Here is a 19,323-nt window from a genome sequence, read left to right as displayed (position 1 = left end):
AGTTGCGATAAGCCCATGGCTGCCATGGAGGCCATGAAATCCTGGGCCATCATCGAACTCTCAAGTCAGGTCTGACAGGTTGAAATCCTCCAGAATCACAAATCTGGGGTTCACAACCAGCAGGCCTGCAGCAGGATCAAGAAGCTCAGGAGGAGCTGAGGCTCGACAGCGGGGCGGCCGGTACACAAGCAACAGCCCAAGCTTATTGAGAAGACCCAGCATCACAAAAAGGCACTCATAACCTGTTGCCTGCAGGGCAGGGCCCCTAATCAATGTGAGGTTTTCCCTATAAATCACTGACACTCTGCCTCCCCAGCCAAGGACCCGGGGTCGATGGAACACATGGAAACCTGGCGGGCAGAAGAGTGAAACAGATTTCTGGTGTCTGGGTGTCACAATCAAGAAGACCCTCTCCAATATACTCCCCAACTGCACCTTCGATGGTGGTAGGATGCAAAAAAGCCTCCCCTGAAGATCTCAAAGATTGGACAGGATCATGTACGGTCCTTTAGGTGGACCCAACCATTTAGAACTTTAAAGGGGACAACTGGTTCCCCTCATAGTCCTTCAGTTGTTCCTCTTGCTGTTTAGCTGCTCTCAAAGACATGGATTTCAATATTGATTATGCAAAATTCTACCGTGTTTACCACAAGAATGGTCAATAGAACCCTAATCACCATGTAGTTTTGCCTGTGCTATCTGCAGATATGTCCTTTGTCTTCAGTTCCTTCAAATAAACCATAGTACAAGTTGCACCACAGTACAAGTACTTATTTCACAGATTCCCCAAGTAAGTAATTTATGGAAGGTATCCAAAGTTTTCCTGAGGCATATAAGCTTAGTACAAATGACAGATAACCCACACCCACCACATGTAACAGAACAAGTATTACTCACGCCTCATTGAGGGGAACAAAAATAAAGTCTTTATCAAAGATATCAACATGCCGTGTCCATGTTTTTACTCGTCCATGCCGTTTCTGTTGAATTCTGCAAAAATATCAAAGGGGTGGGGGAGGGATGTATTTAGAGCAGGTAAGAGGATGTGGGGAGAGAGGAGTGGCGGCTGTGGTCTATAAGAATATGAACTGACTGACTTGGTTGCGGAGTTGGTGATGGAGTCTCCCAGACTGATAGTTCTGGGGGACTTTAATGTTCACTTTGAAAACAACTTGTCAGGATCAGTTCAGGAGTTCATAGCAGCCATGACAGATATTGGTCCATCCCAAGTGGTCTCAAGACCAACACATATTGCTGGTCACACTCTTGATTTGGTTTTTGGGTATGATCAGAATGGTGTTCTGTGAGTGAGGACTCCTGTGATTTCCCCATTGTCATGGAGGCACTACCATCTGGTTAAAGTCGAACTAACAGCCACAATCTTCCTTCACAGGGGTGAAGGGCCTATTAGGATGATCCGCCTGAAAAAGGCTAATGCATCCAATAGGATTCCAGTAAAGTTGGTTCTGCCAATGCCCCTGTTCAGACTCAGAATAATAAACTTACTTGGGCGGTAGACATGATTGCCCCAAGCGCCCTCTCCAACCCACTTCTAAATTAGACCCTTGGTATACAGAAGAACCACGGGGGCTGAAGCAGCAAGGTAGAGGGCTAGAATGCAAGTGGAGAAAGACTCTGCTCAAATCCGACAGATTACAACACAGAGTACATTTGAAGATCTATGCTCTGGCAATGGGTGCAGCACCAAAAAAAAAAAGGAGTTCTTTTCTGCCTGTACTGTTTCTGCAAGCTATTGTCCATCAAAGTTTTTCTAGGGTTGTGAGAGGGCTAGTACATGTTCCTCCTCCCCTGAATGAGAATTTTGATCCATCAGTTAGCCACTGTGATATTTTTTAATGAGTTTTTCCCAGATAAAAATCTCTCGTATTCAAACTGAACTAAAATCTACAGTTACTGCAGAGTCTATTGTGGAAGTGTCTAGCAGTTCCTCTTGTATGGTTAAATTGGATCAGTTTCTGTTTGTGACTCCTGAGGATGTGGACAAGCTGCTTGGGACACTTTGCCTTACTACCTGTCCTCTTTATCCTTGCCCAACATGACTTATATGATCTAGCAGGGAAGTCATTGGCGAGGGTCTTGTATCAATGCTTCTCTGAGGGAGGACAGGATGCCTCCTTGTCTCAAGGAGACTATTATTAGGCCACTGTTGAAGAAATCTGCATCGGATCCCACAGAATTAGGCAATTATAGGTCTGTCTCCAACCTCCCATGGTTGGACAAGGTGATTAAGAGGGTGGTGGCATCTCAGCTCCAGGCAGTTTTGGAAGAAGCAAATTATCTGGACCCATTTCAAACTGGCTTTCAGACAAGCTATAGGGTTGAGACAGTCTTAGTTGGCCTGTTGGATTATCCAACTAGGAATCGAAATGGGGAGTCTGACTCTGTGATCCTTTTGGATCTCTCAGTGGCTTTCAATACCATTGACTATGGTATCTTTCTGGAGTGCCTGAAGGGGTTGGGAGTGGGCAGTGCTGCTTTGCAGTGGTTCCACTCCTACCTCTCAGGGAGGTTCTAGATGGTGTTCACTTGGGGATTGTTGCTCTTCAAAATGAGAGCTACTGTATAGGGTCCTGCAGGGCTCCATTCTATCTCCAATGCTCTTTAATATCTACAGGAGAACCTCTGTGTCTGCGGATGTTCAATTCTCCACAGCTATTGCGAATACAGAAACTGTGAAAATGGAGACATTGGGGCAATGGGATCGCGGGGGTTAGGTTCCTGGAGGTTAGGAAAATGTTCAAAGAAAAAGGGAAAATGGCCCTAAAAATGCAAGGGTGTGTGGCCTCCCCCAGTGATCCATGGGTCCCCAGGAAAAAAATTAACCCCGATTGCAAATATCAGCAGAAAATTGTGGCTTTTTTGCCTTTTTTTTCTGAGAAAGAAAATTTTAAGGCTCTCGATCTCAAAATGGCAGCCAGAAATGACCTCCAAGATCATTTCTGGCCACAACCAACCCACAGATATGCCAAAATTAACTCCCCAAGTGTCAATTTTTTTTGCATATAGAGAGGTCAGGTACCAATTCTCCAACTACAGATACATGAAACTGTGGGTATGGAGTCCATGATTAATGGGGTTCTCCTGTACATCAAACAGTTTGGAGAGATCATCCGGTGATTTGGTGTAGGGTGTCATCAATATGCTGATGACACCCAAATCTATTTCTCCATGTCAAATTTATCAGGAAATGGCCTAAATTCCCTAAACGACTGCATGGAGACAATAATGAGATGGATGAGGGAGAACAAACTGAGGCAGCGGTACTCATTGTGGGAGGTCCAAACTTAGGAAGTGACTTGGATCTGCCTATTCTGGATGGGGTTGCTGATGACTCGAAACCAGGCCTTTTTCAGGTTGCCCAGGACTTTGTAACATGCTTCCTAACTAAATCAGAGCCTCCCCTTCTCTAGATGTTTTAAAGAAGGATCTGAAGACATACCTGTTTAGTCAGGCTTTTAGAACATAGTTTTCAAGGTTTTAGAGTTTTTATCTGTATGTTAAACTGTTTTAATTGTGTGAATGTTTAATTGTTGTGCTTTTAAACTGTGAATCACCCAGGGACCTTTGTATGGAGTGATATAAACATGTGAATTAAATAAATCTATGATTCCCTCTGTAGGTATTTAGGGGGATTATGTATGCATTTTCTTCTATCTAGTTTAGCTATCATCATAAGGTTCTCATGGCACCAAAGTTTTAAAGTCTCTCTATAATTTTAGTCCTTTGGGCAAGAATGATGGTGAGGTCATTCACACAATCAAAAACTGTGTTCTGCCTAGGTTTGGGATCTGTGTGTGCGCTCAGTTTTTGGTTCTGGGAAAGCAAGGTAAGAGGAAGACCTGAGTAGAAGTGATTGTGTGGAAGCAAAGTAGGAGGAAAAGCTACCCAGGTTTTCCTCATACCTTCCACACAACCGAAAATTGGGAGCACACACAGATCCCAAACCTGAGTGGAACACAGTTTTTGACTCTGTGAATGGCCTCAATATCTTTTAAAAATTAAAACCAAATACCAAGTGGCTACATTAGCCACAGAAAAACAGGTTGATCACCTGTAACTGACAATCTGGTAGTGATCCGTTGTATTAATGAGGAATAGGTTCTGCGCCTGCACAGGGACCTTTTGGGTAGATTGACTAGCTGCTTGTGACACCCACTCTGCCCTGCATGTACTCCATGCTTCCATTGAAATTGGCAGTTGGGGCGCCATTTTCTCAGTCTCTTGCAAACCGCCATAACCTGATTATCGTTTAGTGACCATACGAGTTATTTAAAAACAAATTTAAAAAAACTACTTTTGCGGGGAGGATCCGGAGGGTTTTGTGAATACAACAGATCACTACCAGATCATCAGTTACAGGTGAGCAAACTGTTTATCTGGATTGTGATCTGTTGCATTCCTAAGGAATGGTTGATTAACCAGCTTCTTAAGAAGGTGGAGGACACAGTAGACCCAGAAGGGTGTGGCAACACCCTTTTCACAACACTCCTCCCAAATCCAGCTTGCTCAACCAAACACAGGTCAATGGTGTAATGTTTCACAAACAGCTGCCAAGAAGACCATGTCACAGCAATGCATATATCAGCCATCCTAATCCCCAACAGATGTGCTGCTGAGGCAGCGTATGCTCTTGTTGAATGTGCTCTTATAGTACATGGGAGTCCACACACCCTACTGCTTGTACAAATGCACAATCAACTCCACCAACCAACATGCCAGTCTCTGTCTTGAGATTGGTTGGCCCTTGGCTTTTCCACTGTAAGCTACACAGTTTCTTCATTCTCATAATATCTCTTGCTTTTCCCAAACAGTATAACAGAGAACGACATACATCCAATGAGTGCAGCGCCTTCTCTAATGGAAACTTTCAATTTTGAGAGGAGGCAGGAATTATTTTATACCGCCCAAGACCTATGTTCATTACATTTAAATGAAACTCCGTCACTATCTTAGGATGGAAACTTAGATCCAGTCTCATAAACACCTTATATGGATAGAACTGAGTATAAAGGAAGTCTGTACGCAACTCCGTCAACTCACTCACTCGCCTGGAAGTAGTGATGGCAATTAGGAATAATGTTTTCAAACTAACCAACTTGAGAGTCGCCGCCCTCATTGGCTCAAAAGGGCCTTCAGTTGATGACGACAAAACCAAGAACAAACTCCATTGTTCCATTAGTTTCCTTTTTAGAGGATATAAGTTGTTCACTCCCTTCAAAAATTTCTTACAGTCTGGATGGGAGAATACTGTTGACCCATCCCACCCCTTATGCTTAGACAATCTAGCAGCTATATGTGCCCTTAGAGACACATTTGTCAAGTCAGTAAGCTTCAAAGAGGTCATGTACAGCAATACCTGTTTCAGAGTGGCCTTCTTAGGAAGGTAACCATGCTTACACTGCATATATTGCAAACATCTTCCATTTGCAATCACATTTTTTTCTTGTTGTCGGCCTATTATTAAATGAAATTTTCCTTAAAAACTCCTCTTTGAGAGTTTGAGAAGCAATGCAAACCAAGGCTGCTGTGGCCACCACGGCGTCACCAGGATTCAGGTTGAGTTGTCCCTCATGATCTATGCCAGGACACAATTAACAGCTGTGGCGCAAATAGATATAGGAAGCCTTTATTCCAATGATGTTGAAAAGCATCCCCTAGGGATCTCCTGCTAACTCCTGCACATGAGAAGTAACTCGGACACTTTTTGTGGTCAGCAGTCACAAACAAGTCCACAGTTGGATGTCCCCATTGTGGATAGATGCTGTTATCTCCCACTCGTAGTGTTGATAAAAGTTGTTTCAAATGACTGAAGTTGTCCGCCAATATACTGTCCACACCCCTTATACGTATGGCTAGAGAATACACCATTCCCAAATCTGCATACTCAAGGTACGAAGCGAGTGGGACACTGTCCCTCCTTGTCGGTTAAGATACGCAATGGCCGTCGTGTTGTCCAGCTGGATCTGCACCACTCTGTTCCTGAGCAATGGCTCGAATGCTTTTAGTGCAATAAATACAGCCAAAGTTCCAAGTAGTTTACATGTCGATGAGCCTGTTGTATTGTCCACTGCCCTTGCATCGGATGCTCGGCACAATGGGCTCCCCATCCCAAGAGGGGATGTAGTTACCCACTGAGTGGGAGTAACGGCTGGAATGGAACCCTTTCCAACAGATTGGTCTCCACCATCCACTAGTGTAGAGCATGTAATACCTACTATCTGTGAGAGTGTCAGCAGCCTTTTCTGGCTGTTGACATTGGGGTGAAAGTTCCTGAGGTACCACTTCTGCAGAGGCCCCTTATGCAGACGCATGTAACACACCGTGGCACTGCAGTACACCATCAGTCCCATTAACCACTGAATGCTTTCCACAGACTGAGTTAGGGTCAAGGTGAAACGAATCAGGTCCCTGATCTACTGATAGCATTCTATTGGTAAGAATGCCATTTTAAAATGTACATCTAGAATCGCTCTGATGTAACTCATGCGTTTCTGTGGTTCTAGGTTTGACTTCTTCCAGCTGATGTTGATGCCGAGATCCCGCAACAGCTGTAACACATAGTGGATCCGCAAATGTAATCTTTCTCTGTCATCGCTTACCAGAAGCCAGTCTAAAAATGGGAAAACCACAACGTCTTCTGCCCATAAGTATGCCACTACTACCGCCATAACTTTCATGAACACATGTGGGCCTGCTGATAATCCAAGGTATATTGGAACACTGAATATTCCACTGTAAATCTTAGGTACTTGCAGTTGTTCTCTTGAATGCCCACGTGGAAGTACACATTCTCCACATGGTGGTGCAAGTCTTGCTTTAAGTTTGTTGATCTCAACCATGCGTGTCAGCGCAAAGTCACGGCAGTTGCCATGGCCCGTGATTCCATCTTGGCCAAATGTTTGAATGTGCCAAGTTGTAATGGCTGTAGTCTTCTCATAGACTTCTGCAAACCTGTCTTGAAACTCCTCCAGAGCCATGGAAGTAGAATCTTGCAGCAAGGCATCCCACAAAAGATTATTATACCTGGCCCTCCAGATGGTATAGTTTGCAGTTCTTATGGCCAAACTGGAGGTGGAATAGAACTTCCTCCCCATAACGTCCATCTTTCTTCCTTCTTTATCTGAAGGTGTGATATGCTTGTGTCCCCCACCTTGGACGTCAATGTGCAATCAATTACTAAGGGGTTTGGCACAGGATGATGCAAAAGGTACATATTGTCCTCTTCTAGGATCCTGTATAAACACTCTAGACGTTTAAAGTTGGTGTTGAGGTTTGCAATGCTTCCTAGGCTGCCTTGGTGATTACAGGCAACATTGGAAGAGCTACCAGGTGAGATGTTTTTGCAGCCACAATCATATTATAGACTGAGTCCTTCAGGTCTGTCTCCGGAAGCTTCAGCAATAAGCCCAAGGCCTCAGCCATCTCCCTCATCTGGGCATGATAGGCTTTACTTCCTCTGATGGAGATAGTGATGTTTTAGGGGCACATCTGAAGGCGGGTCAGAGGGATGGCCTGCCCCATCCACATCAGTGGAACCAAAAGTATAACCATCGCCATCACCTTTGGTCAGAGCTGTCTTTCTTTTCACCTTTCCCTTGGGTTGGCTAGGCAGCTGGTCCAGTGGGCCTTGTGGCGCACTTGGTACTTGTGGTGCCTCTTGAGGCCATGGATTAGATTGTGGTGCAGGAGGCCGTACTGGAGGCAATGTAGCCATAGTCTGGCAAGCAACTGAAATTGTTTGTATCTGTGGCACACAAGTAGAAGCCTGTAAATCTGGTTGCCTCTCTGGGAAAGCATGCTGCAGCCACTGCATTCCCCATTGCTCCTTCCATAGTTGCTATTCTGTATAATCCCCTGGATATACTATGCCTAAATTCACAGGAGCGTGTGAGTTCTTTATGCTGCATAAGTCACTGGTGTTTTCCATGTCAGTGGAGCATAACCTGGCCATAGACACCAATCATGGCAACATTAGGACCGGTCTTGATACCACGGGGGCTCCTCCAGGTAGTATAAGGTAGACATTTTATTTGATATGGAAGGCACAGTGGTCAAGATTTGGAGTGGTGACATCAAAGGTGTCTTTTGTTTCTAAAGTGAAAGCTCATCGGCCTCCTGGTCGATGTAGAGGCCGCTGCTCAGAAAGCCCTGGAATGTAGACCCTGAAGGGGTACTGTTAGGAGAATTCAGCATGGCCAAGAACGTGGTTGCACTATTCGGATCCAGAGAAACCTCATACTGATTCTGATCCTCTGTTGTGAAATCAAGGTAGCCCCCCTATTGTAGTGCTGCTGCTGTAATGGGGATTGAACCAGTGTCTGTGCTGGAGACAGTTGTAGTCCTACACGGCACAACCATAGAATATGGGGAGCGTGCAACCCGTAAACGCCGTGGTTGGCAGTGTCATCTTTGACGTTGACATCGATGTCGTAGTTGAGACTGGAGTCTGTTTCGAAGCCGAAGGCAGAGCCTCCAAAGTCAATGGCAGATCTCTCAATGTTGACCACGAACCCCACAATGTTAACCGTCTGGCAGTCAGTGTCAATGATGAACTCTTGTTCTGCAGTCCAGTTGGCAAAGGCGTACTGCTTTTCGACCTCTACTTGATCCGGCATTTCTTGGGTGGTGGAGAATTGCATTCCTTGTCCAAGGAGTGTCTCCACATTTTTTCTTATGCTGATGTCACAGATTCAAGACCACTTTTGGCCTCTTGAACTCCAGCAGTGGTTTTAGACTGCATAGTAGCAGATTCCAACTGCTCAGTAGATTTTGATGTTGAGAGGAAACCCGGCCTTGGCGTCGGAGGCCAGAGCGCCTTGTCATAGTGCCGCTCTCAACCACAATGCTTGGTTCTTTAAAGTCTGTTTAGAGAAGGAGCAGCAAATTTTACAAGCTGCTGGGTTGTGCTGCTCTCCTAAGCATAACAAGCATGAATCATGGTAGTCTGCGGATGGCAGTTTTGCCCAGCAAGCCACACAGTTCTTGAATTTTTCTTAGTTTCTATCGCTGCAAAAGCGCGCCCCGTGGCAAAGCCCCGTAGCACACAGAGTCTTGATTTAAGTCCAAAGTACCAAACTTCGTCCACACACAAAAAGAATAGTCAAACAGTCCACTGTCAATAGAAGTAATAATGGCTCTTCTCTCTCTCTCTCTCTCTCTCTCACACTATAGAATCAATTTGATCTGAGGATCCAGCAACGAGGTGTTGACGCTTTGGTGGTCAAATGGAAACTGAGAAAATGGTGCCCCAACTGCCGATTTCTATGGAAGCATGGGGCATGTGCAGGGTAGAGTGGGTGTCACAAGGAGCTAGTCAATCTACCCGTGCAGAACCCATTCCTTATTAATGCAACCGATCACAATCCAGGTCATAGTTGTTAGTCTATACATTATCATTAAGTTGATTTGCAGTTGATATCAAAGACAAAATGTCCCTCTGCTTAATACATGTTAAACTTGCAATTATTGTATTTACAAGAACTGGACAACACATCACATCATTAGCCTACTTTCTGAAGGGAAGAAGGGGTGTCTGTGTGTGTCTGTGTTGTGTTTACACCAGAATCAAAATCAATTCACAATATATGGGAGTGGGTCATCCTAGAGGACCTCAATGGGATAATTTTTTTTAAAAACCCACCAATTCACCATCTTGTTTCAAAAGCAGCCAAGGGATAGGGAATGCTGCTTTATGACCCAGTTAGATACAAATCAGATTCACAGAACATGGGAAGCAGTTTTAGGTCAGAGTCATTATGCTGAGAGAGGCTGGAAGTAAGCTCTATTAGTTCTGCTTAGAACTACTTGTTCTCTGTGTAGAATTCTACAAACATAATTAAACAGCCAGACTTACGTGAGTTTTGTAGTCTCATGAAGGTTTCTCCTTTCTCTTTGATTAAGGCGTTTGTAGAAGAAGGAACTGAATACATGAATCTTATCAGCATAGGCTTTTTCCCATTTTTCAAGCACCAGATATCTTTATTTTGGAAAACAGAACCCACATACAATGATATAAGCTTTCCAAAGGCTTCAGTCTTGCCTCTAAAGATCTATTTTATCATCAAAAGTTATTTGATCTAAAATGCTAATATATTCTTGCCACATATGAGCTAACCTACCCTAATAGTAGCTTGGGGGAAGGGATACAGAATTTCCCTACCAAATTAATATGAGCAATATAAAAGTGAATCTCTTTAAGTGAATCAGCTTCAAAAGCCTTCTTAAAAGGTAAGAGACAGCATCCCAACTCAGGTAGTCATGACTGTCATACCAAAATTAATGTGATTGATGAGTTAATCATGACTAAGTCTGGAAGTGGCCTAACCTTTCAGATTAAGGCTTTCATTTTAAATATTTCATTCTGAATTTTTGTGTAGTTTGTTTTCACAGCATAGTATAACAATGATAGTGGTCTTTTTATTAAAGGATCACTAGATCAACAACTACTCATAACAATCGAGAAAGGCAAAACTATACAGGGCAAGAACAGCTGCTGTCAAAAATTGTAGACTGGTGTCAAGTTTCCCCCCTTTCCCTCTGTAATATGTAGTCTCTATTTAACTGAACTTTGCTCCACATTATTGACTGCTGCTGAATGGGGTGGGTGGGAGAGCACAGAATGAGATCAGGTGGGCAAATGAATGGGCTTAAGACAGGGCTGTTGTAAGCAGCAGCTCTGTAGTCCTTGTTGCTTATGAACATTCTTTTGGCATAGATAATTTCCATCCTCCACTACCCACTTACCAGCATCCCAACTAACACTGCATGTGTGCAGCCAAAAGAAGCACATCTGCAGCAGGTAACTTCCTGATTCAGCAGCACATGTGGATCATTTTCATTAATCACCCTTACCCCAGAAACATTCTGTGCAATGTGCAAATACATCTGAGGGTTGTGTCGCTCCCAGATATGTGTTTGGGCAATGCACAGCACCCTTCTGGGGGTAGGGAAGATAAGCAATACCCACCCACACCACACACACCACCTCCACCACATACAAGCACCTTGGTTTGCAAATGAGAGCATCCCCCAGAGGTCCCTAGGAAATGCTCCAATTAGTTGTAGGTTTTTTTGGTGGGGTTTTTTTTGGGGGGGGGATGGGTTACCACATAAGTTCCTTGGCCAAGAGACATGTACAACAATTCCTCCTTCTGCCCTCCCCCCACCCCCAACCAAATGGCTTTCTCCAAGGGATGCTTTTTGTGTGTGGGAAAAATGCCAAAAGGATTGACACAAGGCAAAAGTTTTCCCCTCAATATGCCAATGGGGAGGGTGGGAGGGGCTGCTGTGCTGATCATGGCCCACCACCAATTCTCTCTCCCCACTTGCTAGTAAGGTGGTGGGGGCACGGGGGAAGGATCTATCATGCCGGGGGACCGGTGCTAGAGGCCCTGGGCTAGAACCCTGCAACCTGGCTCCAGTGCTGGTGACATGAATTTGAGAGCAACAGATGTGATGGAGAATTTTGAAACAATAATCTACTATTAATTTGCCAGTACTAATTTCCTCTAAAGATTCTTGGAAGTGTTCCTTCTTGCTTCCCTGTACTAGCAACTGTTGGTACATGTGCAGAAATGAGAATTCCAGAAGCAAGTTTAGGCAGACATGCATTTAGAATGTAGTAAGGAGTTTCCACTCCCATCAACTGGCTAAATATAAATGGACATCACAGAAGATTTCTAAGAACAGTACTTTAAAAACTTACTTTAAATAAAAGTCAATTATTACATCGTTTAAGAATTCTCCTTCATTTAAGCAATGGAGATCTTCATTGGTCACAGAAATGCCACCCTTCGCTGGAGGCGGAGGATAAACTATCAACCTGCAAAGAAAATTAAATTAAATAATAATACCTATTGAACTCCATATAATTTAGGAAATAATTAGCACACACAGAATGATTTCTTACTTTTCTATAGGACCAATAAAGACTGTGTGTGGCTCTCCACTTTCTTCATCATCATCAAAAAACTGGAACTGTGTTGAATTTCGCAGCTGCATTTTTGATTCAGCAACAACCTTAGAATAATGAACATGCAATACTTATTTAGAACGCAAGACGGAAGTGAGAAAGTATTAAAATATTGACAGTATTAATATCCTTACAATCCTTACATGCCCAAACAGTAGGGCATGCCTCTCTTCTTCTAAGAATTTGTTGAATCCAACTAGTTCCTCTTTTAGCAAATTTACTACATGGACAATATCCTGATACATGGAGAAGTCAAAGGAAATACTATGGGTGACTAACAAAGTTTTCATCACTTTGGAGCAAGGTATAATACTCCATGTATATGACTCCTTAGTCCATAACATAGACTCTTTCTTCAGAACAAGACTTCTTGTTCCAGAGTAAGAAAAACTGTGAGATTATGAATACAATCAAAAACTGTGTTCTACCTGAGTTTCGGAGCTGTGTACACTCCCAATTTTTGTTTGTGTGGAAGCAAGGTAAGAGGAAAACCTGTATAGAAGTGATTGTGTGGAAGGAAGCTAGAAGGAAAAGCTACCCAGGTTTCCCTCCTGCCTTGCTTTCACATAACAAAAATTGGGAGCACACACAGCTCCCAAACCCAAGTAGAACACAAGTTTTTGATTGTGTGAATGACCTCAGAGTGTGTCATCCCTTTGCTTATATCTTAGGCTTTACAATAAAATGTTTCAATTCTTGCATTTTTACAATCTGACATGAACTTTCAAATAGATACTTTGACCCTCCCCTTTAGCTGCTTTAAAAAATTTAGCAAAGCAGCAGACTTTGCATAGAGAACTTCAAAATTAATAACACAACTTAATTAATATGGTGATCGAAAATAAGAGTGTAGTACATGTTTCGTTTTGCCTTCTTTATGAGCAGCACTTCCTTTGGAGGCATCTTCAAAGGATTTTGTAAAAGCCACAAGCCTACTATTTGCTTCTTCAAAAGGAATTTTCAGAAAAAAGTCAGAAATGTTGTTCCGGACACCAATCTCAGCGATAATTTTTTCAAATATTGCATTTGCATGAGGATCAAGCCCAGTCTCAAAAATTAAAATGATGTATTGTTCTTCTGGATCTATTAAAAAATGAAGTGATGTTAGTAGACAGTGAAATTATACATTTAAAATCACAGGTGTATTATAATCCAACTCATAATGCACATCACACTTCAGGCTCCCACATGTTAAATCAGCACATAATATTGATAAATAAATCAATTGAAAAGACCCCTTCACTATGCAATACATTAAAGATGGCTTTTATAAGAATTTTCCATGTGAACTGGAAAGACTAAGAAGCAGTGCCTTAAATCCAGCGAGAAATATCTCACCATGCAATAGTTGGAAGGTGAAAGGGAAGATTACATCAAAAACATAGGTATGCTATCAGTGCAAGTCATGTGGGAGAGGGAAAGGGAAAACTGGACACTGGACACTGAACCCAGTCCAGGTATGTCATTTCTTTCGCCAACATTTCAAGTTGTAACCTTTCTCCCTTCAAAGGCATGGCAGACATCAGGAGGTATATGGAGAAAGGGGAATATAGGTGTCACATATAGATGCCAATCATCTTTTTGGTGAAAGGAAAGCTTGAGTGCAATATTGCACCCATAAACAATTCAAGACCGCATGGGTGCTCCCAAAGTATTGTGCAAAGAGAGAATGTACACAGCTCTCCAGAGAGATGTTTGAGCTGCTCCTGCATTAACAGAGCAAAAACATTTTCAATAGGGAAGATGCAAAAGTTCTCTCTGCACATATTATCACAGATGCACAAGTCGACGTGCAACTTGCTTGAGGTTTTATAGAGTGAGCAAAGGTATTCTCAATTCAAATATTTTTAAGTTTCAAACTGAGTATGAACACCAATCCCCACAAGCAATCATCTATACCTCCACCTTGTCCATTAGGTGGACTCCTATCTCCCCTGACATGGTATATTCAGGAATTGAACTCGGGAGTATGCAACAGGTTCCTTCTCTGGCTGCATATTCTATAGTATTGTAGCACAGGTCCTTCAAAATGCTACGACTGACAAGACAGGCTAGGAAGGATAAAGCATTAACAAAAGGCAGATGGAAAAGAAACCTCTCCTTTTTGCAAGGGAAGGAACAAGTTTTTGAAATTGTGTTACGATTTGGCCAGTGACTTTCAGGAGAGAAATCCCCCATGGCACTCATGTACCTACCTGGTTTTTAATAAGGGAAGCCTGACATCGTTATAATACTTTCACCTCTACCACAAGCACACAGAGCTAGAGCTGTCAATTCCCAATTAATCGAACACCTCCCTCTTTGTGGCAATGTCCTCACACCACCACCAAAGAGAGAGCTCACTCATAAGTCTGCTGTGTGCAATTTAAAATGGCTTTCTACTTCTAGCTAAGAATAAATATAGATCAGCATAGATTTCAAAGTGACAATACTTTTTGAGTACCACACAGGAGTTCCATTGAAAGTACTGAATGTAAGAGGATAACTAAGCTGTCATTATAATATGTGTCCATACTGCAATGTACTTTATCAGCTTAGGCTACTGAATTGTTAAACACATCTAAGACAGTAAAAACCATAGCTGAAGAGCACAATAAAACAGTACAAATAAATGCTACTTATAGCACACTAAAATGGGCAAATTGAACAATGTAACACATACCATTTTCTCTTCAAATTACAGTAGACAACATTGCTTATACCAAATAAACATGATGCAACAATACAAGCGAAAGCTTCTACTATAAACATTTACCAGTCTACTTAAAGTGTTTATAACCCTTAGCCTTGCTAAACATACCATTAACCTTAAAATACAACTGAATATAAGTTCCAACAATATTCTGATATTTTCCAAGACTTTTTAGAGAACTGTAGGAAAGCTTGAAGAGCTTTTGATATCCTGCTCAGCTCAAACACATCTATCTGTTTTCAGAATACTTAAAGGCATCACAAGTCTGAATAGAAGACAGGGGGTTACTTACTTGCTCCTTTACAGTCATACCAGACACTATCGTTCTCCTTGTTCATCTTCAGTTGAGATCTTAAACTATTGCAGGCAGCAGGTATAGTTTGTAGAAATACTACCGGCAACTTCCTTACACCACACCATTCACACTTGGTTAGTTCCGAGGTTTTTAAATTAATATCCCTAGTACCATTTTCAGAGTCTAGGGAGGGAGAAAACACACCTCTTTAGGCTGAAGATAAGACACTTTTATGAAACATAACATTGTGCAGTTATAAAGGAAGAAGAAACTACATTAAGGAAAAATGAAATTTCAGCTATATAATCTGCTAGGCATAGAATTGCCTCAATAAAGTAAACACATTTGTTTGTCTTCCTTGACAAGTCTTAAAACAGAATTTTATGAAGTAAATAGCTAAGGAATCGTTACTATTCCCAAAGACTAAAAAACAAAAATACATGCTAAAAAGGAAAATGGTAATATTCATTGTACTGGCTGGACTACCCCATATTATGTTTTAAGGGACAATGCTTAAAAAGTCTTTCTTTCCCCCAGAAAACCCCCAAAAGCCAAATTTAAGAAATAAACTGTCCCTATGTGACCTACAGCATGTAAAGCCAAAATGGTAAATTCAGCAGTACAGTGGCCTTCGTTATTCACAGTATCAGCACCTTTGGTTTCGTGCGTCCGCGGTTGGGTCATAGGGACACAGTTTCTTTATCTGTGGCTTTAAAAATAGGCAAAATTTGCCAATCTGCAGTTCCTGGGTAGCTGGAAATGACTTCCAATGTCATTTCTGGCCACCATTTTGCAGCACAAAGTCATTTTGTGGCTCTTTTAAAAAAATCCCAAGAATTACCCCAAAAAACTTCTAATTTGGAAGATTTGCGGGTTTGGAGGGACCTTTCTGGGGAGCTGGAGGCCTGGGGGACAATGTATATGCTTTAATTCCCTTTATTTCTGCTTTTTTGAGAACTTTTTAATGTTCAGGGAACCTAACCCCCAGTTATCACTGACTCAAGATTTCGTTATTTGAGGTTTCCATATTCACACTTATAGGCGAGAATGGAACCCCTGTGAATAACAAGGGCTACCTGTATAGGATTCCTAAATCCTTGTCCACAGTCAGTAAAAGCTCATCTGTATGAGGTTTCTGCTACTTTAATAAATATAAAATTTACTGCTATAGTATAATCAGTTCTATACATTTGTTAAAAGCTACTGTAAGGTGTTTTAAGCAAAGAGATGCATGGTGTCAAGGTTTTAAAAGAAATGCATTTTTAAATTATCTTCAGTTTCAAGTACTTCAACATATTAACTCAGAAACTTCAAATGCAAACATATTATCCTTCACCACTTCACACAATTGCACATAGTACAGAAAAGCAGAACAGCTGCTCCAAGCTGGGCACTATTACAGTAACTGCCCAAATTATTTGCACCAAAGTGTTTCAGTGCTAGTTTCCTGCTGGTTGGATAAAATACAGGGACATTAAAAAACAATACATTGGTGTTTTGATAATTTTTAAATGAACACTTAAGAAAACAAAAATCTGTTAAGTTGCCTTTAAAAAAAATCATACAATCCAGAAGGAAAAATAGGTTGCTCATCTGTAACTGATGATCTGGTAGAGATCCGTCGACATCCATAAGAATGGGCTCTGCGCCTGTGCAGAAGACCACGCGGTAGCCATGCTGCAGCTTGTCGAGGCGTCCAAGCCACGTCCCGACGCATGCAGCGTGCTATTTAAGGGGCGGCTGGACGTCGCGTTCCTCAGTTCTTGGATGACCACCAATGAGGATGACAATCCAAACAGGTGAGTTTGTAAGTTTACATGGTGAACCATGGGCAACGGCGAGCACACAAGTATGCACATAGCAGAGGGGTGGATCAGGAGGATCTTATGGATGTCGACAGATCTCTACCAGATCATCAGTTACAGGTGAGCAACCTGTTTATCTGGATTGAGATCCTTCGAAATCCATAAGAATGGGCGATTAGCAAGCTCCCTAAGGAAGAGGGTGCAGAAGTGCTATTGCAAAACCCTTTTAAGTACACTTCTCCCGAAGCTCGCCTCTGTAGCAGAGTGCACATTTATGGCATAGTGCTTAATGAAAGGCATCTCCGAGGACCATGTCACTGCTTTACAGATGTCCAGGAAGGTGATCCCCATGAGGTGTGCTGCCAAGGAAGCATAAGCCCAAGTGGAGTGGGCCTTGATGGCTTCTGGTGGAGACTTGTTCTGGAGCTGGTATGATTGACCAGGTATGATTAGCTCAACTAGCCACCTTGACAGACTCTGTCTGGAAATACAGGAGCCCCTGGCAGAGCCCGTGTAGGTCACAAAGAGACGTGGCATTGCTCGGAACCCCTTCGTGCAGTCTAGGTAGTATAGGAGTGATCGACACACATCTAGGGAGTGCATGGTACATTCCAAACTTGTTGACGGCTCTCTAAAGCAGGTTGGGAGGACAATGTCCTGGTTCAGGTGGAAGTTCGAGGCAGTCTTTGGAAGAAAGGATGGGTCCAAATGCATGAGGACCTTATCCGCATAGAACCTTGTGTATGGCGAGTCTATCCTTAGAGTTGTCAGTCTGCTCACCTGCCGTGCCGTGGTGATTGCCATGAGGAAAGCTGTCTTTAAGGAGACTAGACACAAGGATAACGCAGTCACTGGCTCAAAAGGAGCTTGTGTCAATGAGGATAGTACTACAGACAGGCTCCAGGGTTCTACCGGAGCCTTGACTGGTGGAAAAACATTAGTGAGGCCCTTCATAAAAGCCTTGCATTGCGGGTGTGAGAACAAAGAACCGCCCTCGTAACCTACATGCTTCGAGGAGAGAGCGGCCAAGTGGGCTTTCAAGGAAACATTAGCTAAGCCTTGAGATTTTAGCTTGGACAAATACAGGAGTACGTTTCGGACAGAAGCATGTCTAGGCAAAAAACCTTGGGTCTTGACATATGTCTTAAAGCGGACCCACTTTCCCAGGTAGTTCCATCTGGTAGAGGGTTTTCGTTGGTTTAGTATAATCTCATCTAGAAGCTTATTTGCCAGGCGGTCAGACCAAGGGTGTTGACATCTGGGTGTAAGATGAGTCCATTGTCCTGGGAGAGGAGGTCTGGCACCTGTGGCAGATGGTGGTATCAATTCTCCGACAGGCTGTGTACCTGTGGAAACCAAGGTTGCCTTGGCCACCACGGCGTCACAAGGATGCAGGAAGTTGGTTTGGACAGGAGACGAGCCACCACCCTGGCAATCAGTGGTTGTGGTGGAAACATGCAAGGCGTATCCCTCGGCCAGTCTATTTGGAAGGCGTCTCCCAAGGACAGGCTCTGGAACAGAAGCGGTCACATTTTGCATTTCTGGAGATTGCAAACAGGTCTATTGTCAGCTGCATCCAATGACAGAACAGGGGGACTATGTATCGTGAGTCGAGCTCCCACTAATGGTGTTGGTCCTGGAGGAACACACAGCTCAGTTCGTCCGCCAAGACATTCTCTAGGCCCCTGAAGTGAACCACCACTGGTGAAACATGGTGTCGGAGGCACCAGTGCCACAGCTAAACACTGATAGCACATAATGTTGGAGACACAGTTCCACCTTGGCGACTGATATAGGCCTGAGCTGTCGTATTGTCGAGTTGTATCTGCACAGCCTTGCCCTGTATGAGCAGCAGAAATGAGCAGAAATTTTCTGCTCATACAGAAAAAATCTGTATCAGCAGAAGTGCTCAAAGCACTTGGAAAACTGCAAGGAGTTCCAGGAAGTTGATATGCAGTCAACTTTGCTACTCTGTCCACTGTCCCTGAATTTGGTGACCCTCGCAGTGAGCCCTCCATCCCTGCAGTGAGGCATCTGTTGTGATCCAGACAGATGGTAATGGTGTTTCAAAGGATACAGCCTCCAGTAGGTTCCTGTGATCTGACCACCACAACAGTGATCTCTGAATTTGCGGTGGAAGTAGATGTCTCCGTTGGCTGTCCACAGTTGGGCGGAATATTGATAGAAACCACAACTGGAGCTTACGCATCTTCAGCCGAGCGTAGGTTACTGCACTGCAAGACGCCATCAGGCCTAGAAGTCGTTGAACAGACTGTGCCAGCTGCAATGGGTGATCTTGAACGTGTGTCACTAGGCTCCGAATACAGAGGGAGCGTTCCTCTTGTAAGAATGCCCTTTGGTTTGTAGTGTCCAACATGGCCCCTATGTAGGTGGTCACTGGGACCAGTTCCAGATGGGATTGCTTCCAGTTCACCTGGATGCCGAGGTCTTGGAGAAAGATCAACACATACTGGATTTGTGAAACTAGCTCTTTGTGCTGGGATGTCAGAAACTAATCGTCTAAAAGGGGGTAAATGGA

The 19,323-nt window shown here is 43.2% G+C and overlaps 1 protein-coding gene across 5 annotated transcripts in view; it reads right to left on the bottom strand.

Annotated features, from left to right (window-relative positions):
• Positions 1 to 19,323, bottom strand: part of SENP6 (SUMO specific peptidase 6) — a 123,717-nt gene that overhangs the window by 39,936 nt on the left and 64,458 nt on the right. For 4 of the 5 annotated variants that reach the window (XM_053286932.1, XM_053286930.1, XM_053286931.1 and 1 more), the window contains 6 exons: positions 14,977 to 15,162; positions 12,849 to 13,075; positions 11,930 to 12,039; positions 11,726 to 11,842; positions 9,875 to 9,997; positions 898 to 990 (listed from right to left, as the gene is read on the bottom strand). In XM_053286932.1, the coding sequence (XP_053142907.1) occupies positions 898 to 990; positions 9,875 to 9,997; positions 11,726 to 11,842; positions 11,930 to 12,039; positions 12,849 to 13,075; positions 14,977 to 15,162 (856 nt within the window). Of the gene's footprint in view, positions 1 to 897; positions 991 to 9,874; positions 9,998 to 11,721; positions 11,843 to 11,929; positions 12,040 to 12,848; positions 13,076 to 14,976; positions 15,163 to 19,323 lie in introns of those variants that run through there. The other variant, XM_053286934.1, reaches the window with a different exon arrangement.

This window comes from Hemicordylus capensis, chromosome 1, assembly GCF_027244095.1.
Source record: "Hemicordylus capensis ecotype Gifberg chromosome 1, rHemCap1.1.pri, whole genome shotgun sequence".
In the NCBI taxonomy this organism is placed as follows: Eukaryota; Metazoa; Chordata; class Lepidosauria; order Squamata; family Cordylidae; genus Hemicordylus; species Hemicordylus capensis.
The sequence above is the reverse complement of the archived record's forward strand: the minus strand, read 5'-3'. Positions and strand labels throughout refer to the sequence as shown.